We start from the raw sequence: 23,049 nt of genomic DNA, 5'->3' as shown, positions 1-23,049 counted from the left end.
GGCTTCTGTCCTCAGTAGAACATGATGTTCTCATGAGCATTTTTCACCGATTCATCCAAAGACTCGTAATCATGCTCACTATCTGAGCTTTGTATTTCTGTATGAGGAACAACAAAACAAATTTGAATTAGTTACAAAGGGAACTGGTAATAATCCTGCACATGGTAGCAATACGAATCCTGTTTCCCATAGTCATTTGGTTTACGTGCCGCGTTTTTGGCTCCTTGGTAGCTAAAAAAAGGTTGACAAAATGAGTTGTGGGCGTAATAAAACTTAATGTTTTGTGTTTTGTGGTGTTTTAGTCGTGCCATGTCCAAGAGGGGTTACAAACCTTTTTTCTCTTGCCTTCGTGGGGTCTGCACGTAGGTGTTGCTCTTTGCAGTACTGTCTGATGCTGAGTGGTGCTTTCTAGGAAGCAGAGGAGGTGGCTTCTCGGTGAAATCCTAGTAATGAAAACGGCAAAATGTGTTATGAATATTGTTATTTTTTTTTTTTAACACTTTTGGGGAAAGAAAAGAGGAGAGGCACATTTCAGTACGGGTGTTGTACACATAAGTGGTCTAGTAACTACAGAAACTGATATCATAATGTTTTAACCGTTGAAGCGTAAAAAAAAAAAAGTACCTTCTCTACAGTATTGAGTGTAGCTAAATGAGAGATATGTTTAAAGGGTAATTTTAAAGAGCTTTAAGGATCATAAAAAATATAAAAAAATGTTTACATTATATGGTGGTAATGGAGGTGGTGCAGGGTTTTTCTTGGGCCTCTTGGGCTTCTCATCTAGTGTCAGGCCTTTCAGCTGATTTGTGGAGACTGAAAGGCTTTCTGCTTTGGACTGTTTCTGTGGTTTTTGCACAGACGTGCTCCTCTTGGGTGGCCGGGGTGGAGGAGCATCGTTTGTGCATGAGAGCTTGTGAAATTCAAAGTAGAAATGATCTGTTACTTCGGTGACGGCCTGCAGTTGAAGCTTTGGCGGCTTGCTTCCTTGCCAGGGTAAAGGATCCGACGTTAACGAGACGGACATTTGCAGCCACTTGACTGGCATCTCAAAGCACTGCCCTGGTTTATCAGGCAAACTGGCCAGTACCATGGGCTCTGCTACTGTCTCCTCTAACTTAAGGGCCGGGAGTGCCACCAGGGCATCTTTTTCAATATCTCCATCTCTTGTCACCACTTTAACATCCAAGGGTAAGGAGTGGCTCTGGATTAAGTCTGTCATACGATATTTCTTTTTGTCGGAAAGCTTCTCTACAAAATGGGCCCCCATAAACAAAGGTAAGCAGACCTCTTCACTCTCTTCCTCCTGTGCCTCTTCTACATCGTCATTGTCATCGTCATCGTCGTCATCATCGTCGTCTTCAGTAACGCGCTTGCAGACGAGGACTTCCACCGTTTGTCCCTCCTTTTTGCTGTCACCAGATAACTCCATTTTCTTGAGATGCATCACTTCAAGCTGCTCACCAACACTGAGTGCCGGTATGCCTTCTTCATCAATCGCTTCACAATGCTGTGTCACGTTCACCCGCAGGCCTGGATGACGCATGAATGCCAAGTAAAGTTCATACGCTGAGCTAAACTCCCTCGGCCTCCTCCGCAAGCGCCCGCCGTAATTTTTGGATACGAGGAAATACTGCTGGGCTTTCCTCCCTTTCAAGGTGGTGACAAGCACAAAGGTCGACTCCCCTGCCTTATGCAACACTAAACGACAGCCCTTTTGCAATTGTGAAAACCAGCTGCAACTGAAGAAACACTTGGCCTCAGGACCCTCCAGAATCTCTGCCATCGTGGGAAAGGCATCTGCTGGCTGAGCCACCACCTCGGCCAACGTCAGCGGAGTGACAAACGTCAGGTGTTGGGATTCCTCTGTCACATCAGTCACATCTACTTCCAAACTGGAGGGGAACTTAACTATGTTCTTCCTCACTAGGAACAGGAGAAAGGAAAGGATTGAAAAAGATGAGAGCCTCTCTCTGTACAGATTAATTCTGAGGTGCTTCAGAATGGGTGCAGTTCAGAGTGAATACTCACTATGCATGATGGCCTGGATTTGATACACTGGGGCGAAGACCAGTGGTCCACCACATTTTGTAGACAACTTTTTGCGGAAGCGTCGCGCGCTGAGCCTTGGTGAAGAGAGGATTTCCTGTAGAGTGTAGCCGTATTCACTCTCACACTCATAGAACTCTCCGTGGTGCAACAGAGGGATGCGAACTTCAGCAGGAGCACCATGTTGGCCCGTCAGTTGGCAACGAGCTTGTCTTTCTCCTGTTTCAGTTTCCTCTACTGATAAAAGTGTAATAGGCCTCCCAGCTGCCCAAGTTAAGTTATCGAAAGTCAGATCGTTTATACTGGTGAAACTGAAGGAGCCGAATGAGTCCACTCCAACAGGTGTTAAACCCACAATTTCTTCAATTGTATTATAGGGTACATCATCTGGAATTAGCTTGAATAAACCTGGAAGGCAAATGTTGTAAAACATATGCTGTTTAGTTCACTGATTAACATGTAATTAATCTCAATTAAAGATGCAGATTAATGCGGAACATGTGCATTCAGTGATACTGTATTGGGGAGAGATATATTTACACAAATTTATTTGCATGGCAAACTTGAGCCATAGTCAGCCTTATTAAAGTAATCGTGAAGACAGTCTGTAAACATCTAAAGTCAAATTTGTTTTGCTAACTTGCTCTTCAACACAACCAGTTCACCTTCAGAGAAGGATAACCCCCGGAAGTCAGAGTGAAAACTACTGAGACCAGACAGCTCTAGATTAGATACACTGTAAATACATCAATACTTGTGTGAACCTAAGGTTTAGTTATGAATATGTATCAGTTGTCAGTTTGAATGAGATTTTCTTTAAAAATGAAGTTGATCAGAAGTATTATGATAACGAGTACCATTTTAGACATTCAGTTAACTGCAAAAATAGCAAGGTTCACCTGAATGGTTAAGAGGCAATTCAAATGTGGTATTAGTGCTGATGTCCTCACAGCTGACAGACAGGAGCTCTAAACCAATTATCTTCACGAAGTCCCCTGTTGAAAGGCACACCTCACATCCCGAAATCTCATAAATAGACCCTGTAACCATAATGTACCACATGTTAGCATGTAAAAGTGCACAAGCATTGTGAAGAATATACATCACACACAGGCACAGACATTATTAACTTGTTCTACATGAGACAGAATTGTTTATATATGTCCTATTTTCCATTAGCCATAGGTTAGAAAATACCTGTAGTATCGAATGTATTAAGGGGAGACTGGGGACTGCTGGCACACTGCCTGATTGCAGCCAAACTATTGGCAACTGTGTAATGATGTGAAAATGACAAAGTCTGTAAACTTGAGCATATTTATATTGTCAGTTAATGGGAAGTAACACAATCTTTGAGAGAAATGGAACATTTCTGTTTCCAGGATGATTTTGCATGTTTGCATTTTTTCCTCTTTATGTTGAACCTCTACATAACGTATGCGGTTTTATAGAAAATAGGCAAAGAACAGCTTTATTTCAAGGTTACATTCCTGTCAGTAGATTAGTCACTTAATGCAGGTGGTCACCTGGGATTCTCTCACTGACCTGTGGTCTAGGTGTCAAAGATAAAGTTTTTATGTTGTGGTACATGGTGCAGCTTTTCCTCATGGAAATTATGTTTAAATATTTTAAACCACACAGATTTATCCGATGTTACGCATTTAAAACAACTTCGGTATCACCAGCCCAAAGAAAAAATGCTGAACACCCAAGAAAATGTCCCCATTTTTGTTTAAACACATTAAAACCAAAACACTTGGGTCATCCAGTCGTCCTGCGAATGTCACAATGTGATGAGTTTTGTAAACTGCGCTGATGCCGAGAGATACGCTAGAGTAAAATTACAATCTGCCCCGTTCTTCCCCAGCAGCGCTGTGAAATTTTTTTCACAAGGACAATAAAAGGAAATGTAACCATTATTCAGCATTCATTTTTAACAGTCTTTCCTTTGTAGGCTTATGGTATTTTTGAGTTGAAATGACTTCTGTTAATTTTGACATTAGTTTACTTTGTTTACTTCTATTATTTCTTAATTCAGGTCTGGACCCTACAGTGTCTGAAATATGTGACATCGCTCTTACAAAAACCAGCAAGCCAAGACAAAACAACAGTAAGACATGTAATGACAGTTATGACAACAATGCCAACAACGCCTAGTCCGTTGCTAAAATCTGATATTATAGGATTTTTTTTCTTTCTTTTAACCTTGAGTGCTTGTTAATCTCGCGAAGCTGGATACAGTTGTATCATACCTAATAGAAACAGGACATGAATAGCAACCGTGATATGTAAAGCAAGACTATGTAGGCTATTTACGGTTGTTTGTTTAGGAGGGACAAGCTGAAGCAAAAGGAAGCGTTGGTCTGACGACTCTACAGTTGCCGCTTTCATGTTGGGGCATGGCTGTGGACAGTTTGGAAACAAACTTCGGTATATACGTTATATGCGTTTATCCCTGACTTTTAGTACCGGTTGAACTGTGATTATTTGGGTCTGAGGTGGGCAATTTCACAGCCTGCTTGAGATCCAGAGTATTTTATTTGAATCTGAACAGGCCATTTTAGTTTCGATCTGCTTCTTCAAAAATTAAACGAGGCATACAAATCAGTGAAGTGAATAATGAAGTGCTTTTTAATACCTCGGAAATATGGCAATGTAGCGTATAATGAATACTGAGAGAGAGAGAGAGAGAGACAGAGAGACAGACAGACAGACAGACAAGGGGAGAGAGAGAGAGAGAGAGAGAGAGAGAGAGAGAGAGGGAGAGACAGAGAGAGAGATCCTAACGGTGAGAAGAGCATGGCCGGTGATAGGCTGGCACACCTTAGAAGAGGAATAGCGGGCTATGGAACTGCATAGTCTCACTGGAGCAGCAGTTAGAGAATTGTAAACACTATAGAAAGTACTATGCATATCCAAATGAGCTACAAATGTAGCAAATTGGTTAACATGTTGTTACCAACAGAACTGTTCATATTGTTTCCCCCCCTGTTTTGTCCGAGACATGCTATAGGTTACAGGGTGTGGTAGGCCCATGATATAGCTAATGGATCGCTCTCCCATTTTAAAAGAGTCAAAACCACCTGGTTCCGAAGAGTGGAACAGAAGGATCACGTTTAGCGATGGGGTCCGTGATAAACATTTGGAACACAACGGACTGTCATGACACCGAAATTCTGTGTTCTCGCAAATCAGCAGTTTAAGATCTCTCTGTATGCATTCTACTGTGGTAGAATATTTCGGTATTCATCAGTATAAAGTAATAACTATCTATTTCTATCACAGTTTTCTGAAGCGTGACATTTAAAAAAAAAAAAAAAATATTGGGCTTTTTACGAAATTCTGCTTTGCTTTACCAGTCGATATATCCTTATTTTTGAGTTCCAGAAGATAGAAAAACATCCTTTCTACTCATCTAAACGAGAACAAAACAGAATGACCTGGGGAAAAAACGAAACTTTTCCTCTTTGCAGTTGGCCAAATTTCAGTTCAGTTTCAGACAGTTAAACATTCTGAACAACTTCTTTATTTGCTTTTGAAATAGTCATTCACGCTCGTAAGCACAGGAAACGTGATTCAGAGAAAAGCTAAAAAGAGAATGGAAATGTAACGCGAGAATGTATATTTTACCCAAAGGAAGGTAACGACATACAGCCTACAATCTACATTTAATTCGATGTTTTATTCACAATTGTTTCTTCTCACTGTTAAGTTATGAGAATAACTGTGACTATACACACTATAGTCTACACGTTTACGCTTTTGGTTCTAATTATTGTTTGTTTCATTTTGCTGCCGGGCGCAGATAGATGTGTTTATGGCAGTAATCGTAGTATTCTTTATGTGTCGCTAAATCACCGACCCATTGAATTAAGATAAAGAAAACCTTACAATGTTTTTTAGGAATCAACGTTGCTGGTTTAATCACAATTAGTGATTCCTGGCAGACTACTTTCTCTTATATAGATGGAAACATAAGATATCAGCTCTCTCATACCTTGAAAATAAACACCCGAGCAGACCTGTAGGATCCGTGGTAGAGAATTGTGATCCAAAGATCTGATGTAGTCCCGCATGGACAACGCAATATCCGTGTCGGCCATCCCTAAAACTCTTTTAAATGAACTGGTCGTATCTCTGCTGCGGATAGAGCTCCCACTGCGGGAGCTGTGTGGGTCGTGTGGTGACGTTCCTTAAGAGGAAGTAACATTTCTCCCTCGCTTCAGTAAGCGCATAAAATGCAGACGTGGTCATCAGTAGTGGCAGTTCTAGCTTGTATGGCAACCCTTGGCTATCTCATCCTTCAACACACTCATAAAGAAGAGAACCTGATTATTACACTATTGCACTTCAAACAAGAAACACACAAACTAAATGCCACAAGTACCATCTAAATCCTGACCTTTCTTGCCTTGATGCAAAGTCATCAATCACATCATCATAAGAAATCTGCCCAGCAATTAACCATGTAGTTAATACTGATGACAGCAAGGCCACTAAGGCGTCCCTGTGACAAGGTGGACCCTAAATACATTTATTGCACAATTGAATGTTGGCCTACGTGTCATTATGCGCAATTTATCGAACTCTCAGAATAGAAACCAAATGAACCATACAACCACCCTTGCTAATTCAAGGCACAGGATACAACAGAAGACTCAGTATACCACAAAAGATACAAAATATCAAAATAATATAGACGTCTTCTAAGTTAGCCTACAGCACTGGGAATTCCCCTCACTGAGCTCAGGACCTCAATGTGTGAAATTATACCGAATGTCACGTAGGCTAGTTGGACAGAAAACGAAATATTGTCACCCTATGCCTAATAGTATAGTAAGCAACATAGTCTAACAAACACAACTGTTACACTAGCCTATTCATTACATGCATATTATGATAGCCTACTCATAGAGAGATGGCAAAGCTGCATACCTTTGTCCTTTGCGCGTTTCTCCTCTTCTTCTTTCCTCTTTTCCTAAACAGGGCACCTGATGACTTAGACCTTTTCTCATTTGTGTTGATTTGGCATTCGAGCATCAATACATTACCCATGCCCCAACGCTGTAAACCAAGAGTCAAGACTAAACCAATTCACCTTGATGGTGTGCAGACTGGTTTTATATTATTCTGAACGATTTCGCACAACCCTTTTCGCGCAACAATATATGTGTGTGAAACTATATATTCACAGTATTATGAATTTATTTAGTAGCATTTCGTAGTGTGAGTGATTTTACTAATTGCATTAGTACTGTACAAAGTTAGAGGTGCGCTATAGATTCCCCCGCTTCCCCTACCTCAGGCCTCCAGTGGTTAGGCCTAAGGTCAACCTACCCCCGCCCCAATCCCTCCCGATGTCGTACTTCTAAGTGGGCGACCTTCCTAGGCAGTAGCCTGCCTAGCTCAGAATTAGGGCACCCACTCCGGCAAGGTTAACTGACTCGCACGGTGATATGATATCATCGACGTGACGTGCAAATGAGCCATAGAAAACCAATCGTGCAAATGTCACCATTCCTATTTTTTTTTGTGCGCCCCCGGCAAGCTGCCCACATCGCCCATACTGGTAATCAGTGTGTTAAAATATCAATAGATGTGTCCAACAAAAGCATAACTGTATTACAGTTGGCGACAAAGTGTCAGTCTTAGTCTTCCCTCACATCCATAGCAGAGCATTTACGTCATCTTATTAACGGTGTCTTGAATGGGGATGATGGTTTGTACAGTGTATATGTCATCTGACATACTTCAAAAGACATTGAGCCGGATGATTATTCTTGCAAGATACTCTGAGAAATCTCCAAAGACGCCGGGTTTCCCTGAAATAATTCATTTGTCACGTTTATACGAACACAGAAGGAGATAGTTCCCCTTTTCTCATGATTTGTGTATTAGCAGGAAGACTGGTTTCTGTTTTCTGTCGTGATGAACTAAGTAAGAGACACTCATGTGTAACTGTCTCTCTAATATAAGAAGTTCCTTGTCCTCGAAGGTTCCGTTTAGTTTAGATGCTATTTATTTAAATATATTAAATCAAGGACAAATGAGCGATTTGCGTTACACACCCTCAACATTTAAATAACAAACCCCTTCCACCGTTCTACTAATAAGGCAGTTTTAACACACTACCTATCTATCTATCTATCTATCTATCTATCTATCTAGACAGACATGTGGTTTTACAATCAGATCTTTAGCAAGCAATGTTCGGCCCGACAACAATGATTTCAATGATTCTGCAACAGAACAGCTCGCATTAATTTTTTAGACTGAGCACATAAATGCTGACATCTGTACCAAAACTTTTCGTTTACTCAACAAAGGGCGTAGTGTAAGTGTCCTCGCTTTCATGCTTTTATAGTCTGACACCAGACCTTTACACCTCTTCAATTTTTATCACAGCCTACTATCTAAAATTTTAGCGGTAAACAGCGGTTTTGAGCGGTTTTTAAATTGCTGCAAATAAAAGTGAGAAAAATAAATATGTCAGTAAGTTGTGAAATAGATTATTTTCTTGCCTCTTCAGTCTTTTCTTTAATAACTGACCCCCATTCCACTTTCCAGTGACAATATTAGAATGATTTGTGAATGTATTGAAAGTGTGGTTTATTTTTATGATTACAGCAGAGGGCACATTTGATGTAGCTATTTGTATTATAAAATTGTCAAAAAGGGACCAAATCAGATCTGTTCTGAAATATACGCAAGTGTAGGCCTATACTATAAATTTTATACATATAGCCTATACACACACTCATATCCCAAGATATTTTAATATGATTTCTTGTAACTATATTTGTGTGTACAGAATTTTTGAGTTTCGCAAGCATAAATGATTGTTTATCAGTCATTCCCTGTTAAGATGAACGTAGGCTACTTCTGTAAAGTTTGCTACTGGGCGGAGAGCGTTTTTTTTTTTGGTTTTTTTTTCAGAGAATAAGCCTCTAGAGAAATCCTTCTTTCTCGCACTGAGAAATAGCCTACATAAATATGAAGAATTATATCAAGGTTCCCCCACAAAAACGGAAGAACAAAATGTCTCCAAACTACACAGTCATCTCTGTATCGGCTGCTTAATTAAAACAAAGCAAACAGAAACAAGCAACATCTTATTTGTGTACATTGCTAAACTGGAGTGAAAGAATCTGAAACAAGTAGCCTATAACATACTTTTTTCTCAGAATGGCTAAACACACGTGGAGTGCGCTACTTTTCCGGATTCTTCTCAATAATGATAAATTACACTCTCACATATGTTAAAATCTCCCATTCCATATATTCCAGTTTTAATGTATCATTTTTGTAACATTAGTCTTTCGGATGATTTGTCTTCCGAATAAACGGCTTCGTGTTGCTAAATTCGCGACACTACAATACCCACAAAACCACGAGGCTCGATATTTCCCAGAGTTCTGTGAGGCTATATGAATGAAGAATGTGGCAGGATGGCAAAAAACACAACTGCAATTGTTTCAAATTTTGAATGTCCTACTTGGTAAGTATTGGATCACTCTGCAGTATTATGTTTGAGAATAGAATACAAAATAGCACGACGTTAACAGTAAACCGAGCAGTGCATTACTTTAATATATCGCGTTACTTTTCTATATTGCCATTACCAGGTTTGTTAGCTTGCAGCTAAACAAGCCCTTTGCTAACCAAGTCAGCTAGCATTAAAGCTGATTGGCTTAGGTATTCACCACAAAACTCCTTCTGTCAGAAATCAAAGGATAGTAAACTCTGCCACTCAAAATTGTCTTTCATGCTACATGCCTCAACTTAATTTTGCATGTTGGCGAAATAACAGGATCAAACTACAGATGTATAGCAGATAGCAGCTAAAAGTTAGCTAGCTGTGATTGGTTAGTATTACGTGTGTAACCTATGCGAGTTATTTATTAGGGATTAAGTTTAGGCTGCATCTATAGAGTTTGCCACTCAATATTCTCAATTATCATTTGTTATACAGTTTTTATTTGAGCCAAGCAGCTGAATGTCTGCATTATCTGGTGTAAATACATAAAACGTATATATGAAGGCGTTTATGGAAGTGTCGTGTATTGTAGGGCAGGGAAGCCTCCTCCAGGACTGCATTTGGACGTGGTGAAAGGAGACAAACTGGTGGAGGTACGTTCACATTGTCAATAAAGCTGAGGCAAAAACAACCCATTCTGAACTGATGCAGATTAGTGTAACATAGAAATTTTGATTAACTTCATAGCTTCTATGGAATGGCATGCATATTTACTCAGAAATGTACTAATGAAATTGGATTTCAAGAGAATGCAAGTATAATTGATATGGAGGTAACTGATGATGCCTGTACGGCCTTTTCGTTACAGCACAATGCAGTCTATAGCCCAGGTATTAAAACACAGGCTAGTCAGCACCTGTTATTTAGTGCACCAGATACTAACCAGACTGTCTTCAGCCCAGTTCTTCTTCTGAACTGGTGTCTGTGTCTCCAGTGGCTGTCGGGTCAATAAAGGTGCAAGAGAAATATAAGCCCTTGAGATTTAAGCTCTGAGTGTGCAGATTATCTCTCATGTGTTATTACTCAAGGTCACAGCAACCTATTTCACATCACACAGCACTTGAACTGATGTATGTGTGATTGGTATTTGTGTATGGTAGGAGGTATATATGTAGAACTGTTATTTTTTTGTGGTATGAGGTCAGCCAATTCAGTTCTTGATTATGTGATTAAAATATGTCTACATAATTTAGATATACCATATTTATAGAGTTAATATGTGTGCATATATGTATGTATATGACTGTGTGAGTATTAATTTATTTACATAATCAAGAACTGCATTGGCTGACCTCATATATATGCATATATATATATATGTGTGTGTGTGTGTGTGTGTGTGTTTGGTGACTTATGTTATCATTCAAGCATTTAACTGAAATTTGGGTGAATGTTTTGGTGCTGCTCTCTGTGACATGCAGGATATTTTACTTCAGCTTGTTTACTTGTTGACTTTTTACTATTGATTGTCCACAATATTTATTGATTGCATTATTGGCAGAGTTTTTTTTTTTTTTCTATCAAGCCCAGTGTACAAACGTTTGAATCTTTGAATGGTCAAAATCAACGGAGAGCTCACAAGTAGCATCAGCCTTTTTGTTAAATCAATCTACATTTCTGCATAGAAACTGATCATCGATGAGAAGAAGTATTACTTGTTTGGGAGGAATCCCGACATCTGTGATTTTACCATCGACCACCAGTCATGTTCTCGCGTCCACGCCGCCCTCGTCTACCACAAGCACCTCAAGAGGCTTTTTCTCATCGATCTCAACAGCAGTAAGTGTGGGAACCATGTACGGATTCTCTTAAGGCGCAGTGAAATAGGATGGTAATGGAAAGGAGTGTGATATTTGTCTCCCCTTCAGCACATGGCACGTTTCTCGGACATATCCGCTTAGAACCTCACAAGCCCCAACAAGTTCCCATCGACTCCACTGTGTCATTCGGGGCGTCCACTCGAGTGTACACGATCCGGGAGAAACCTCAGACCCAGCCTGGCGTGGCCACGGGGGACAGCAAAACCGGAGAGGACGAGGAACTGAAAGGACTGCTAGGATTACCCGAGGAGGAGACAGAACTGGAGGTCTGTATTTAAGCCTAATTACGCATCCCCCAGCACACGTTCTACCATATGGCGGCCGTCTAATTTGAGTAATGCACAGTGTCTTAAGTTTTGCATGTTCTCGGTTTACCCTTTTCTCCTTGGCTTGTGACAGAACCTGACCGAATTTAATACCGCTCACAACAAGCGAATCTCCACCCTGACCATAGAGGAGGGTAATCTGGACATCCAGAGGCCCAAGAGGAAAAGGAGGAGCTCAAGGGTTACTTTCAGTGAAGAGGAGGAGATCATCAACCCAGGTAAGACGTCACTGTGTTTTGGCCTCCTCATATGGTCCTAAACACTAACTTCAGATGCTTGATGAGTTTCCTGATGTACTTCTGCTTTTGAGGATCATGTAACTGACTTAGGTTAATCTTTAACTTTGACTCATACCTTTTAGTAGTTTATTTTGATCTTACTAAATTATTAACAAAAACATTACAGTTTGCTGTACAAGTCTGTACTGTCATCCTGTTAATGTTCTCTCCAGTTCAGACAAAGGTGCATTTTGATGTGAGTTAAAAGACAAAACTTGACTTGAATTTTGGAGCTTATGCAATGCATAAGTGTGCAGTTTGTGGTTGGCCTTTCTTGCAACGTCTCTGTGTGAACCATATGTCAACTTTTGTATGTTCCTCTTTTTTTTAAAAAAAAAATTGTCTAGAGGATGTTGACCCCTCTGTAGGACGCTTCAGAAATTTGGTGCAGACTGCTGTTGTCCCAATGAAGGTAGCCTGCATGGATTTCAACACACACACACACACACACACACATAAACATACACACACAAAATTTCATTCAAATGGGTAATGTAATGTATATATCTCACCTAAAGCTCATAAGGAAATCTGTCATTGATGGAAACCATAGAGTGTAATAATGTTTTATTTTTCATAACACTTAAATACAAGTATTTAAAAATGGATCCATAATTTTTTGTATCATTTTATCTATGTCTGAAATGGGCACAGTTACCTTAGATGTACGACCCAAAGCACGCATATTATAATCAAAGGGCAATATGTCTGCTCACTGTCATTTTTAAAACAGTCTATGGAGTGCCTAGATGTCACTGTTGTCACAATTCATTACTGAGGTTGGTGTGAATGAAAATATGGTCATTTGATTGTTTCTGGTTCTTTGAACGTATCTTTCTTTCTTTTTTTTTTTTTTCCTTTTTTTTTTTTTTTGTTTCTGTCTGCTTTGCCCTGACAGAAAAAGAAAATGGAGGGCCATAACGTGTTGGGTATAGAGGACAGCAGCGGAAGACACATGCACGGTTTCCACATGCGAGGCGGTCTGTACGGGGACTTGCCTCCCACTAGTCACGAGGCCCATCCGACGGGGACTTCCAGCGGAAGCGCCATCCTGGGAGGACTGCCTCTGCCTCTGCCTAACCCAGCCCCGGAGGTGGACCTGGCCCCAGAGGCTCCGCAGCTCCCTGTCACCCTCAACCCCGTACCTGTCACTGGGCCCTATGTCTCGGAGGGCCTGAATGAGCCCCGCAAGAAAAAATATGCCAAGGAGGCGTGGCCTGGCAGGAAGCCCACGCCCTCTCTGCTGATTTAGCCCAGTAAGAACTGAGCAGAGGGCGGGACATAAGACTTAAGGGCACAGAACTTTTGTTAATGTCATCTTTTGTCTTTGTATTGTGTTTTTTTGAGTACGAGTCGTTGAAAAGATAATGCATTCCGTGAGTAAGGAACGCCTTTTAAATCTGTCGTTGAGGCCGTCAGGACTCGGTGGTTTTCTTTCATTTTTATAATAAGGGAACCCGTTTTCTCTGAAAACGAGTTATGGAGAAATGCACCGCTTATCAAAAATACTGCAGTTTGAGTGAAATTTCAACCCCATTTGCTAAAACAACCCAGTTAGTCATGCAGATGCAGCAGTCTTCTACTGGCTGCATGGAAGCTCCATGTATGTTTAATAGGGGAGTTACAGGAATAGCGTGATGCAAATCTATGGATGCTCATGGGATCAACTCAACTCAATCATTCCTGACCAGGTCTCACTGTAAATTTGATATTACACATCCATCAATGCGTTCTTCCTGCCCCTCCCTCTCCCTCCTGTTTTTTTATTAAGTCTGTCATACTCCAGTTTCTGTTGTTTTTTTTTTTTTGTTTGTTTTTTGTTTTTTTACTCACTGACATGTATATTTTTTGTTTAGTTTCATAAAGGTTGTGTGATATAATTGATCAGTGGTGTTTTTTTTTATTATTATTATTATTATTATTTTAGTTGTTTTCATATTATTTTGCCTTCAGTTCAATTCGTATAGCGTCTGTTTTCAATAGAGAATGTTACAAATCAGCTTTACAGGACGCAAGGCTTGTGACAGAGAGTGTGCAAGGCTAAGGCAACATTAAGAAATAAAAACTTAAGATTAAAAGCAACCTTGAGAGGAACCAGAACTCAGAGAGGCAGACTCTGTCCTCATGTGACAGGTAGTGAGAGGTTAATGTCTGTCAGAATAAATGAGAGGGGGTGAGACAGGTGTCTGTGGGCTGCTCTATAAACGCGGCCACTGAATGGCAGTGTGCACAAACACATGCGGGAGCCACTGGAAAAGACTCAATGGTAAAGGTAATATCACTTGCAGGCATGGAATCTCTGTTATTTGTTTAAGCAAAGTAATACTGGATGATCTACGCTTGTGGCTAGTGAGGGCTTAGAGAAGTGAGGTTTTTTGGGGGTTTTTTTGGACACCAGTGACCAGAACAGCTGAACTTGCTGGCGGCTAGAACATTTGTTAAAGGCAAAGTCGGCTTAAAAAAAAAAAAAAAACAAGAAAAATTGTGAACATTGTCAACAAAAGGACCACCTGAGATGAAGGCACATATAACAGATTTGTGATGATCCTACAGTAAAGATCAATACAAAACAAGTCATTAAAGTTGACTGAAAATATTAATATGGATCTAGAGTCGCTCACTTCATCAAGCAATGTTCCGCTTCTGCGTCCTATCATCTAACTTTATACCGGTTTCTTGCGTCCTATCATCCAACTTTATACCGGTTTCTCCGTTTTGCCCATTTTCTCTTCTCTTGGCTAGTTGTTTACCTGGTTTTGTGCTTCCTAGCCTGCATCAGGCTGTTTTCTTTCAAGTGAAATTAAATTTAGCTTATCTTCTTGACTGAATTGTTTTAATTTTCATCCTTGCAGTTGCAAATTTCTCTATGGGTTACTTTTCCAGATGGTATTAAGTCTGGTCCTGGATTGAGACCGCACGTTGCATTCAGAATACAAATGAGTCCAGGACTGGTTGTTCTATCCATTTAAAAAAAAAAAAAAAAAAAAAAAAAGACCAGGGTGTCAACAAATGGGATTCTGTTTGGACAGTTAGCTCCAATGTTTTCATACGGCATCACCAACCAGAATCACATTAATAGACAACTTCCAGAAACATTTGACCCTTCTTTGAATGAATAAATGAAAGTTTTTATACTGAATCCTTTGGCGAGTAGCCTGCATTGTACTTGTCTTTAGGCCTGCTAATGAATGCGGTCCAGGATTTCATAAGAGTTGCAGAAAAAAAAAAAAAAAACAGCAGTCTGTGTCCAATTCTATTTCCTCCATTTATTTTCAACAGTGGCATTTGAACCAAGCAGTGTCCTGACAGTAAATGAAATTAATGTCGATATCTTTATGCTTCTTCCCTGATGGGCCTATTCAGATCTTGCTACATCTGAGCAGAATTTACAAAAAAATTGCTAAGAAAATATATTTTTAACCCTCAGTGCAAATTAGCACGTACGCAATTTTTTTCGCGTTCGCAGCAGCATAAGCAAAAAAAAAGAAATGTGTGGATACAGCTGTGACAACCACAGAAGTACGTCACTTCGAAATGTTTCTTTGAAATGGATGCGTCACAATTCCCTCTTTTTTTCTGAGCCACAATCAAATAGAATCTACAACCTATATTAACACAAATTACAAACTACACATAATCCATTAAATTTGATCAGTTTCATTTCTACATGTGTTAATCATCACACCCCCATCAGTACAAAAAAAAAATCTTAACTAACAGAGTTCCTCTTCAACAAATTTGATCTTCATGTTAATCCCATTGAGAGATCTGAGCACTAGTCGTGGAATCATCTTTGGAGTATGATCGGGGTCCTTGATAAGCCGATATTTCTTTAGAGTCAGTGCGACCGCCACTTTCATCTCATTCATGGCAAAGTTTTGTCCAATGCAGTTTCTATGATCCGAAGAGAAATAGTGATGACATAACTTTTAGAGCTGTAGAAAAACCATATGCATTTCTGCATTTCCATGTGGAAAATGTAATCAGATTAGCTCAATCTGCAAATCTGTGGTTCAAATGCTTGTTTTCAGTGAATAAATCATTTTGTACTGAAGAGTTCTGTGTAAGACGGCAGAGTCAGTTCAGCGAGAGTGACTGTTAATCTAAAAACCTATAATTCTTTGCAGAAATATTTCAGAATTCAACATATCGATTTTTATGTTTGCCTTACTTTAAATATTTCAGTTGATTAAACAGTATGAAAAATGGTGAAACTTCTCATCTGAGTTAAATTTATATATTTTCGACTAGACATAATAAGTGCTTCAAAATAATAAAATAAAATAAAATAAAATAAGGAGCAATTCTCTGTATTTTTAAATGTCAGGTTGAAACCAGGTTTAAAGTACAAAGGTTCCAAATTCCATTCAGGTAAATAAATAGCTTCTTTCTTGTGACTGTAATTTGAGAGCCAAGGCCCACCTCTCTTAAAACAGTAATGGGAGGCATGCAACCTCAGTATATATACTAACCGTGGTCCTGCAGAGAAAGGCACAAAAGCATGGGGTGATCTCTTGGCTGTATTTTCTGGCAGAAAACGCAGTGGATCAAAAACCTAACAAAAAAAAAAGAAAAGAAAGCAAAACTACTTATCAGTCGTGTACACGCAGTAACGTTTAATCAAAAACACTTCAGTTCTTTGAAGTAGGAGGAGCTGCTGAGCCAGTTTTGATATCTGTCTGCTGAACACATTGCATGTGTGTCAATGTACGTGTATTGAGATTTAAGCATTTAAAAAAAAAATGCCGCTATAATACAACGTTTATGTGCTACATAATTTGTCAGCTGAGCTTCAGTATTGACCGAGTAACTCATGCAGAGACATTCTGAGTTTGATACTTTTCTGTTGTTGCAGGCTTACATGAGGGTTCTCCCAAACAGTAGCGTTCCTGTGAATTCCAAAAACACTGATCCCAACAAGACAACCTAAAGAAAACCACAAATAAAGTAATGCAACTGTGTACAAAAACATTTATGCACATGAATGATATCAAAAATAGCTTTAATTTACAGTAGATTTGTAAGAGCAAGTCTTGCAGAGCTATCTCTAGGTCAGACAGATAACATGCAAAAATCAGAACTGCATGCCTATCTGTGCCCCTATAAAATTACTCGTAAGTTATGGCAACTTGTTTGCTACAGTTATCCAGTTTTCAGTAGAATACTGATCTGTTGAATTATTTTGAAAACTGATGTACTGTCATTGCAACCAATCAACACTTTACTGCCATGCCAACTTCAGTTTTTATGAAATGTACTTCAGTTTACTCAAGGTAACAGTACAAAGTCATGCAAAAAAAGAATACACTCAAGAACAAAACAATGTGTATACGAAGTCAAATACATAAAAACATCAAAACCAACAGCACAGCAATGAAAGTCTCACAAATGTCCACTTTAGCTGCATGAAATAACTAAAAGAAAATTTGCAAGTTGAAAAGCAAACACACGTATGAGTTAATGTTTGAACGCTTGTCACTGGGGGCAAAGGTTAGTGTCACCTCCTTTTGTCAAGCCTGTCTGACTTACCTGCAGGCACTGTCCTCCCGTCAAAGAAGGTCATAGGTTTGGTTATCTTCCGTGACATTCCTGGAACCGGCGGATAAAGGCGCAGGGATTCTTTAATACACATGGTTGTGTATGGAATTTTACTGAGGTCTTCCCTTCAAAAAAAAAAGAGAGAGAGTGAGAGAGAGAAAAGAAGAAGAAGAGTGAAGCTTCATTTCCAGGACACTTTAAAGACATGAATTTTTTTTTTTTTTTTTTCAAAAAAACGAGAGAAAGAAAACAACGGTTCCTCACAAATATTCATTCTTTCACTACAGGGATTTCTATTTCATTTCAGTTAGATCTCTATTGTTTTTGTCATGTTAAATATTGTATCTAAAAAAGCCTTCTGGCTGTGCGTGCTACGTCAAACTGAAACAGTGCCATATCAAACTGAACATTCCATGAGAAGCAACAAAACACGACTCTACTCAGATCTATGGAGCAGAGAGATGGTGATTTCTCACAGTACCATTCCATAGTGTCTTTCCCTCCCAGAACTTCCGACACCTCCTCTCTGCATTTTTGCTGGTGTTCTGGGTTACAGGCTAGACTGTAGAGAATCCAGGAGATGCCACTGGCTGTAGTGTCATGACCCTCAAACATAAACGTGTCCACCTCTGCCCTGACGGCCTCATCCGACAGCCCCTGTTTCTGTTCATCCTGAAATGAAACGTTACGACATAGTCCTCCACTTGAATGATTTATTATAACTTCATGCAATCAAGAACCATCCTGAGCTAGTTAACTACATTTAGGTCTCTATGCAACATAAGCCAATACACAGCAATACTTTTATAAACATGTTCTCAGTGATGAATGAGTGCATACTCTAGCAAAAAGAAGGATGTCCAGAAAATCCAGATTTCTCTTCTTCTGGACCGTATCCAGTTCCTTCTCATTCTGTAAGGCCTCTTTTCTTTTACGTATAACTTCCTCTATAACGAAAAGAAGAATTTGAGGGCAATGCTTCAGAAGCCCAGTTGACAGAGCATGAATGTCCATACACAATGACTGTTGTTTCAATCAGTTACAGGATAACTACACAAGAACAAACAAAAAATGTAACATGGTGCCGGCAGAGTCTTTTAGTGCATCCGCCAAAGAGGCGAGCAGGGCGGCATAGGCCGGAGCGCGTGATGGCTGACACAATCGGAGCTCAACTGAAGCTAAACTGAACTGTGGGATGGCTAAGGTGAGCTGAACTGTAGGAAAGCAGGGCATCTGGCATTTTATCTGATTTGGAAACAGGGGGTGCAGCTATCCTTCTGGAGATACCTCTCCCTAGAGAGAGGAGACACTCCTTGGAATATAAAAAGCGTTAATCAGAGCTCAATTTAAATATTTTTACATAACTTTTTCCTTTTAAGGAATAGTAATAGTAATAACAGTAACCTACTCCTATCCATTTTATGCCTCCGAACGAGATCAAATACTGTTTCTCTACCATAGTTTCACTGACGGCCTGAAAATGAGCTGCTCATTACTCGGCTCCAGGTTATTTTAATCATGGTAATATTTGTTAAATCGCCATGATCAACAGAAAGAGGGATGGGGACAGAGAGGAGGAATGATAGCAAGAGAAGGTGTCGAAAAAGGGCGAGAAAAAGGGGGGTAGGGGGGAGAGCCTATACAATTTCTAGTATAAAAACAAGTAAACTTTTATTAGCCCATGTATTTCAATAGCCGCTCGACAGTTTATATCATGGGAAAATTGCATGTTTACAGGAGTCTACCTGCAGAAGTGCTGCTGATGAGAGTACTCAACTTGCTTTGTGAAACTGGTTTGACTAAGTGCAACCCTCAAGATCTGCATGATCCAGAATAGTTTTGAAAGTAGGGTGAGAACCCTGACACAAACTGGTGTATGTTTTGATTACAGAGTTGGGGAAAAAGCAGGATACCTGTATGACTGTGTGCGATCCTGCAGGCCTTCCTGTATCTGTACCCATGAGGACTGAGATGAAAAATAATGTTGCTATGATACGGAAAGACCCGGAATCTTAAGTTTACCAGGTTGCAGAGTTCATACACTGCCTTTATGTATGAGTTGGTTCCACTGAAATGAAAAATGCAATACATTTAAATTGTCGTAAACAAAGCACAACTATGTATTAAACATCACAACTCAGTATGCTACTGCTATCAACTGACCCTTCTGTCTGACAGTTAGTGTTGCAGCTGAAAGCACATTTCATGATGCTGTCCAAGGTCATTAGGCTTACATGCTCAAACAGTTCAAAAGATTGCTCTGTTTTTGCGTAAGTTTCCCATTTGCTCTGCAAGAGAAAGCAAGAGATATGCCCTTCACAGCGTGCGATGACAACACAACTTATAACAAACAATTATTTACTTCAGGTAAATGTGATAAATTCTAGGAAAAGTGACATCTGATTCTGTTTAGAAACATACCAGCATTGTTTTGACTGAATCTGCAATTAGATTCACATAGGGCTTTAAAACATCGTAATGGAAACCCGGAGTCAGAAGTCTTCTGTGACGAAACCATTTCTGTCCATCTGTTACGAGCAGTCCTTCCCCTACAAAAATAAAGTTGATGCATACATTTAACGTGATGCGAAAGTCAGAAGAGCATCTTCCACCGAGGGTTTTACACGTGTGCTAAATTACGCGGAGCGTAACCGCTAAGTACGTGATAGCCCAACACATATGTTATATACTGAATGTGTGATCTTACCTATCCATGGTACCAGAAATCTATATGCGATATCATCCTTGGGCTCTGGGATGTAAGAGAGCAAAACGATTCAAGATTATGTTAGCTGTAGCGGCAACAGCTGTTGTGATTATTTAACATTACGCAATCAGGAATTCGTTGTCAGTAAATGACGAAAACTGGTAAGTAACGAAGTAAACATGAAACCTGTTGAAGAGAGAATGGTCTTCACGTATGCTGGGTGGTGGATATTCAAAAACGCAGCGATAGGACCGAACCACATAGGGAACGCATAGGGATACTGTTCACCGAATTTGAGAACTCTGAACAAGTCGGTTCCGTCTTGACGAAACTATAAAAAGGATGGAAACGCATATTGGATTTTGGGTTTTACTGAATGGTTTTTGTGGAAGAGTTACTCAGTTGTAAACGCCTTTGACTGCAACTTTTGCACAGAAACAATTCAAACAAACAAATGTATCGTACAGTAAAACAATGAAAATCACGCATCTTGCATAATTCGTGCATAGTTTATACTAGACATAATGCATTAAATATAGCATTCATCATTCTCACCTCATGAACATGCCCGAAAAGCCAGTGTGTCGGTGGTCCTGGAAAATGTTCAAGAGCATGAGTCCATTTACGTTTTTCAGATATCAGTCCACTTACTTTCACAAGTAAATAAACGACACATATAACTGCAACAACATAGTGTATACGATAAGGATTAAAGAAAAAATTGGCGGTATTTTCCAACGCAGTATTAAAATCCATTTCCCACAAGTTGCTAAGTGGTTTGTTTGACCTAGATGAAATGAGACAAGGAAAAGTGGGTGGATTGCGACGTCATTGATATACAAAGGGGAAGGGCTTAAATCCATGTATTTGTCTTTCTTAAGAGATAGTTGGGTTCATAGGTTATCACACTGCGCAGATCCAAATCAGTCAGCTAGAACACTTATCGACGGTTTAAATTACTCAACTTCACTTGAAAAAACCTGTTGCAGCAAAATAATGAAATTCAGGTTAGTAGTTCGAAGACGGACGAGTTCTTCCTCATTTAACCTTCCACACACAGAGTGGAATGTAGCAAACTGACCACGCATACGAGCTCTCTGTGTTAATTCAGCTCTATGGAATTGTCTGTCGCGGCCGTGCTTTCTTCAGACTTATCTGTTTTTCTCTCCAGCCAAGAATTTGTCCAAATGATCCAGTTAACATTAGAGGAGTGAAAAAAAAGAAGCAGCAGTGTAAAATACTATTATGGTTAAAGAAGACTTACATCGGCTGAACTAAGTGCTTGTGTCACACAGTTAGTCAACTGCTTGCAGATGTATTCAGCTACTACCAATGTAGAACTTTTTGAGATTTAGTAAGAGAACAAAATTCTCAGTAGTCCAAGTCAATGTTAACTTCAGTAGATTCCTTCAAACCAGCTCCTCTTAAACTGTGGCCTAGCTGGCAGTTTATTCACAGCTGATATGAGACGTGATAAAGCCTTATACACCTATAAACTCATGATAGTGATTGTGTAATGACTGAATGTTGATTCACCACACTCCTAATCTTGCTCATCAGAAGGTTCACAGCGGAGCACACTGTTAACACGGTGCAGCCTCTTTGGATGTGCAAGCAACTGATTAATCTGTGTTTATGAATGTGCCCTTAGAGACTTATTATATACAAAAACTTTGGTCCTGTTGCTTAAACATTTGAGAACAGCTCCCCGAACCATCAAAAGAAAGAGACACCGCATGACTGAAGCTAATGTTAGACGATTTTTTTTTTTTGTAATCTCTTTAATGCAACAAAAGACTGTGATTGTTATTAGATTAACCACTGTGTATTGGTCAGCACCATCTACAGTCGGGGTTAAGATGGAGGGATGAATGGGTGTCGTAAAGCACAGGCAAATCCTAAAAAAATAATTGGCTCCAGTTTGCTGATGACTTGAAACTGAAACTGAAATTCATTTTGCAGTGAGCAGCTGATGTCCTTTAGTAGCCCTTTCTGTAAAATTCCGTTGTAGCACTAAGATTTCATCTCTTGTCTCTGTTAGCTGTATTATTTATATAATTACATATATAGTATAGAAAAATTCAGGCCCAAAATTCAAATTTACTGAAAAACAATTTAAAATTACTATTAAGAATTGGTAGTATGCAGACTTTTACTCTTTCAGTGTTTGCATGACACCACAATTTATTTATTTATTTTTTTAGCTACAACATAGTTTACCTAACAGGGCAAAGTATTTTAAGTATCTTGGTTCTTGTTGACATATGTGGCCCTGTCTGCTCTATTTTGAAATGGATGGATTTTCAGGTTTTTTCAAATGTAGCAGACCTTGCTAGCTAGCTAACTAACCAGTTGTCAGTCTTGTCCCATTTAACGCGAGCTACTGTCAAGGACCCAATCTCTCCTTAGTGACAGCGGATAGTCATACTACAGATACACAATTAAGGTGAACAGACGTGTATCGCATCATAGCTGCTTCTATAATCATGTATTTTAACATCGCTAGAACACTGTATTGACCAAATTAGCACCAGGGACCGGAACTATCTGTTTTTTAGGTTAAATTTAAATGTTCCTAATGAAAAACATTGTGTCAGTCCTACAACAAAAGCTAGTTTCATGTCAAGGCTGAATGGTAAGCTTTGAAACTGTGTCAGACAACGTTACCTGTTACTATAGCATTGGGCCTGGCCTCACCTTCACAAAGCCTGCTCTATATATGAGGTGATGTACTGAGGAAGAAAATTCAAAGCCATACCACATTTCACAAGCTGTGAGTAGAGAAAAAGAAAACGAG

At 39.6% G+C, this 23,049-nt stretch overlaps 3 protein-coding genes and 1 non-coding gene across 4 annotated transcripts; 2 read left to right on the top strand and 2 right to left on the bottom strand.

Annotated features, from left to right (window-relative positions):
* Nucleotides 1-11: 11 nt before the first annotated feature.
* themis2 (thymocyte selection associated family member 2) lies at nucleotides 12-6,152 on the bottom strand. The gene is made up of 6 exons (XM_030783354.1): nucleotides 6,044-6,152; nucleotides 2,946-3,086; nucleotides 2,029-2,454; nucleotides 722-1,923; nucleotides 329-443; nucleotides 12-106 (listed from the first exon to the last, which is right to left on the bottom strand). Exons 1-6 carry the CDS (start codon nucleotides 6,147-6,149, stop codon nucleotides 12-14), a joined length of 2,085 nt encoding a protein of 694 aa, XP_030639214.1. The 5' UTR covers nucleotides 6,150-6,152.
* A 3,341-nt stretch (nucleotides 6,153-9,493) lies between these two features.
* Nucleotides 9,494-13,757, top strand: ppp1r8b (protein phosphatase 1, regulatory subunit 8b). Its single transcript, XM_030782201.1, has 7 exons — nucleotides 9,494-9,544; nucleotides 10,116-10,176; nucleotides 11,209-11,362; nucleotides 11,452-11,669; nucleotides 11,803-11,947; nucleotides 12,355-12,419; nucleotides 12,906-13,757. The coding sequence occupies exons 1-7, from the start codon at nucleotides 9,495-9,497 to the stop codon at nucleotides 13,257-13,259; spliced, it is 1,047 nt and encodes a 348-aa protein (XP_030638061.1). The 5' UTR covers nucleotide 9,494; the 3' UTR covers nucleotides 13,260-13,757.
* Nucleotides 10,450-10,620, top strand: LOC115819889 (small Cajal body-specific RNA 1). The gene has a single exon (XR_004025560.1).
* Nucleotides 13,758-15,258: 1,501 nt separating the features above from the next.
* Nucleotides 15,259-21,045, bottom strand: cyp4t8 (cytochrome P450, family 4, subfamily T, polypeptide 8). The gene is made up of 12 exons (XM_030781330.1): nucleotides 20,808-21,045; nucleotides 20,439-20,583; nucleotides 20,253-20,297; nucleotides 19,967-20,094; nucleotides 19,709-19,833; nucleotides 19,459-19,613; nucleotides 18,386-18,492; nucleotides 18,027-18,217; nucleotides 17,537-17,670; nucleotides 16,869-16,933; nucleotides 16,480-16,562; nucleotides 15,259-15,901 (listed from the first exon to the last, which is right to left on the bottom strand). Exons 1-12 carry the CDS (start codon nucleotides 21,006-21,008, stop codon nucleotides 15,721-15,723), a joined length of 1,560 nt encoding a protein of 519 aa, XP_030637190.1. The 5' UTR covers nucleotides 21,009-21,045; the 3' UTR covers nucleotides 15,259-15,720.
* Between the last annotated feature and the right edge of the window lie 2,004 nt (nucleotides 21,046-23,049).

Source organism: Chanos chanos, chromosome 8 (assembly GCF_902362185.1).
Source record: "Chanos chanos chromosome 8, fChaCha1.1, whole genome shotgun sequence".
Taxonomy (NCBI): domain Eukaryota; kingdom Metazoa; phylum Chordata; class Actinopteri; order Gonorynchiformes; family Chanidae; genus Chanos; species Chanos chanos.
Note: the sequence above shows the minus strand (reverse complement) of the source record. Positions and strands in the feature narration are given on the sequence as shown.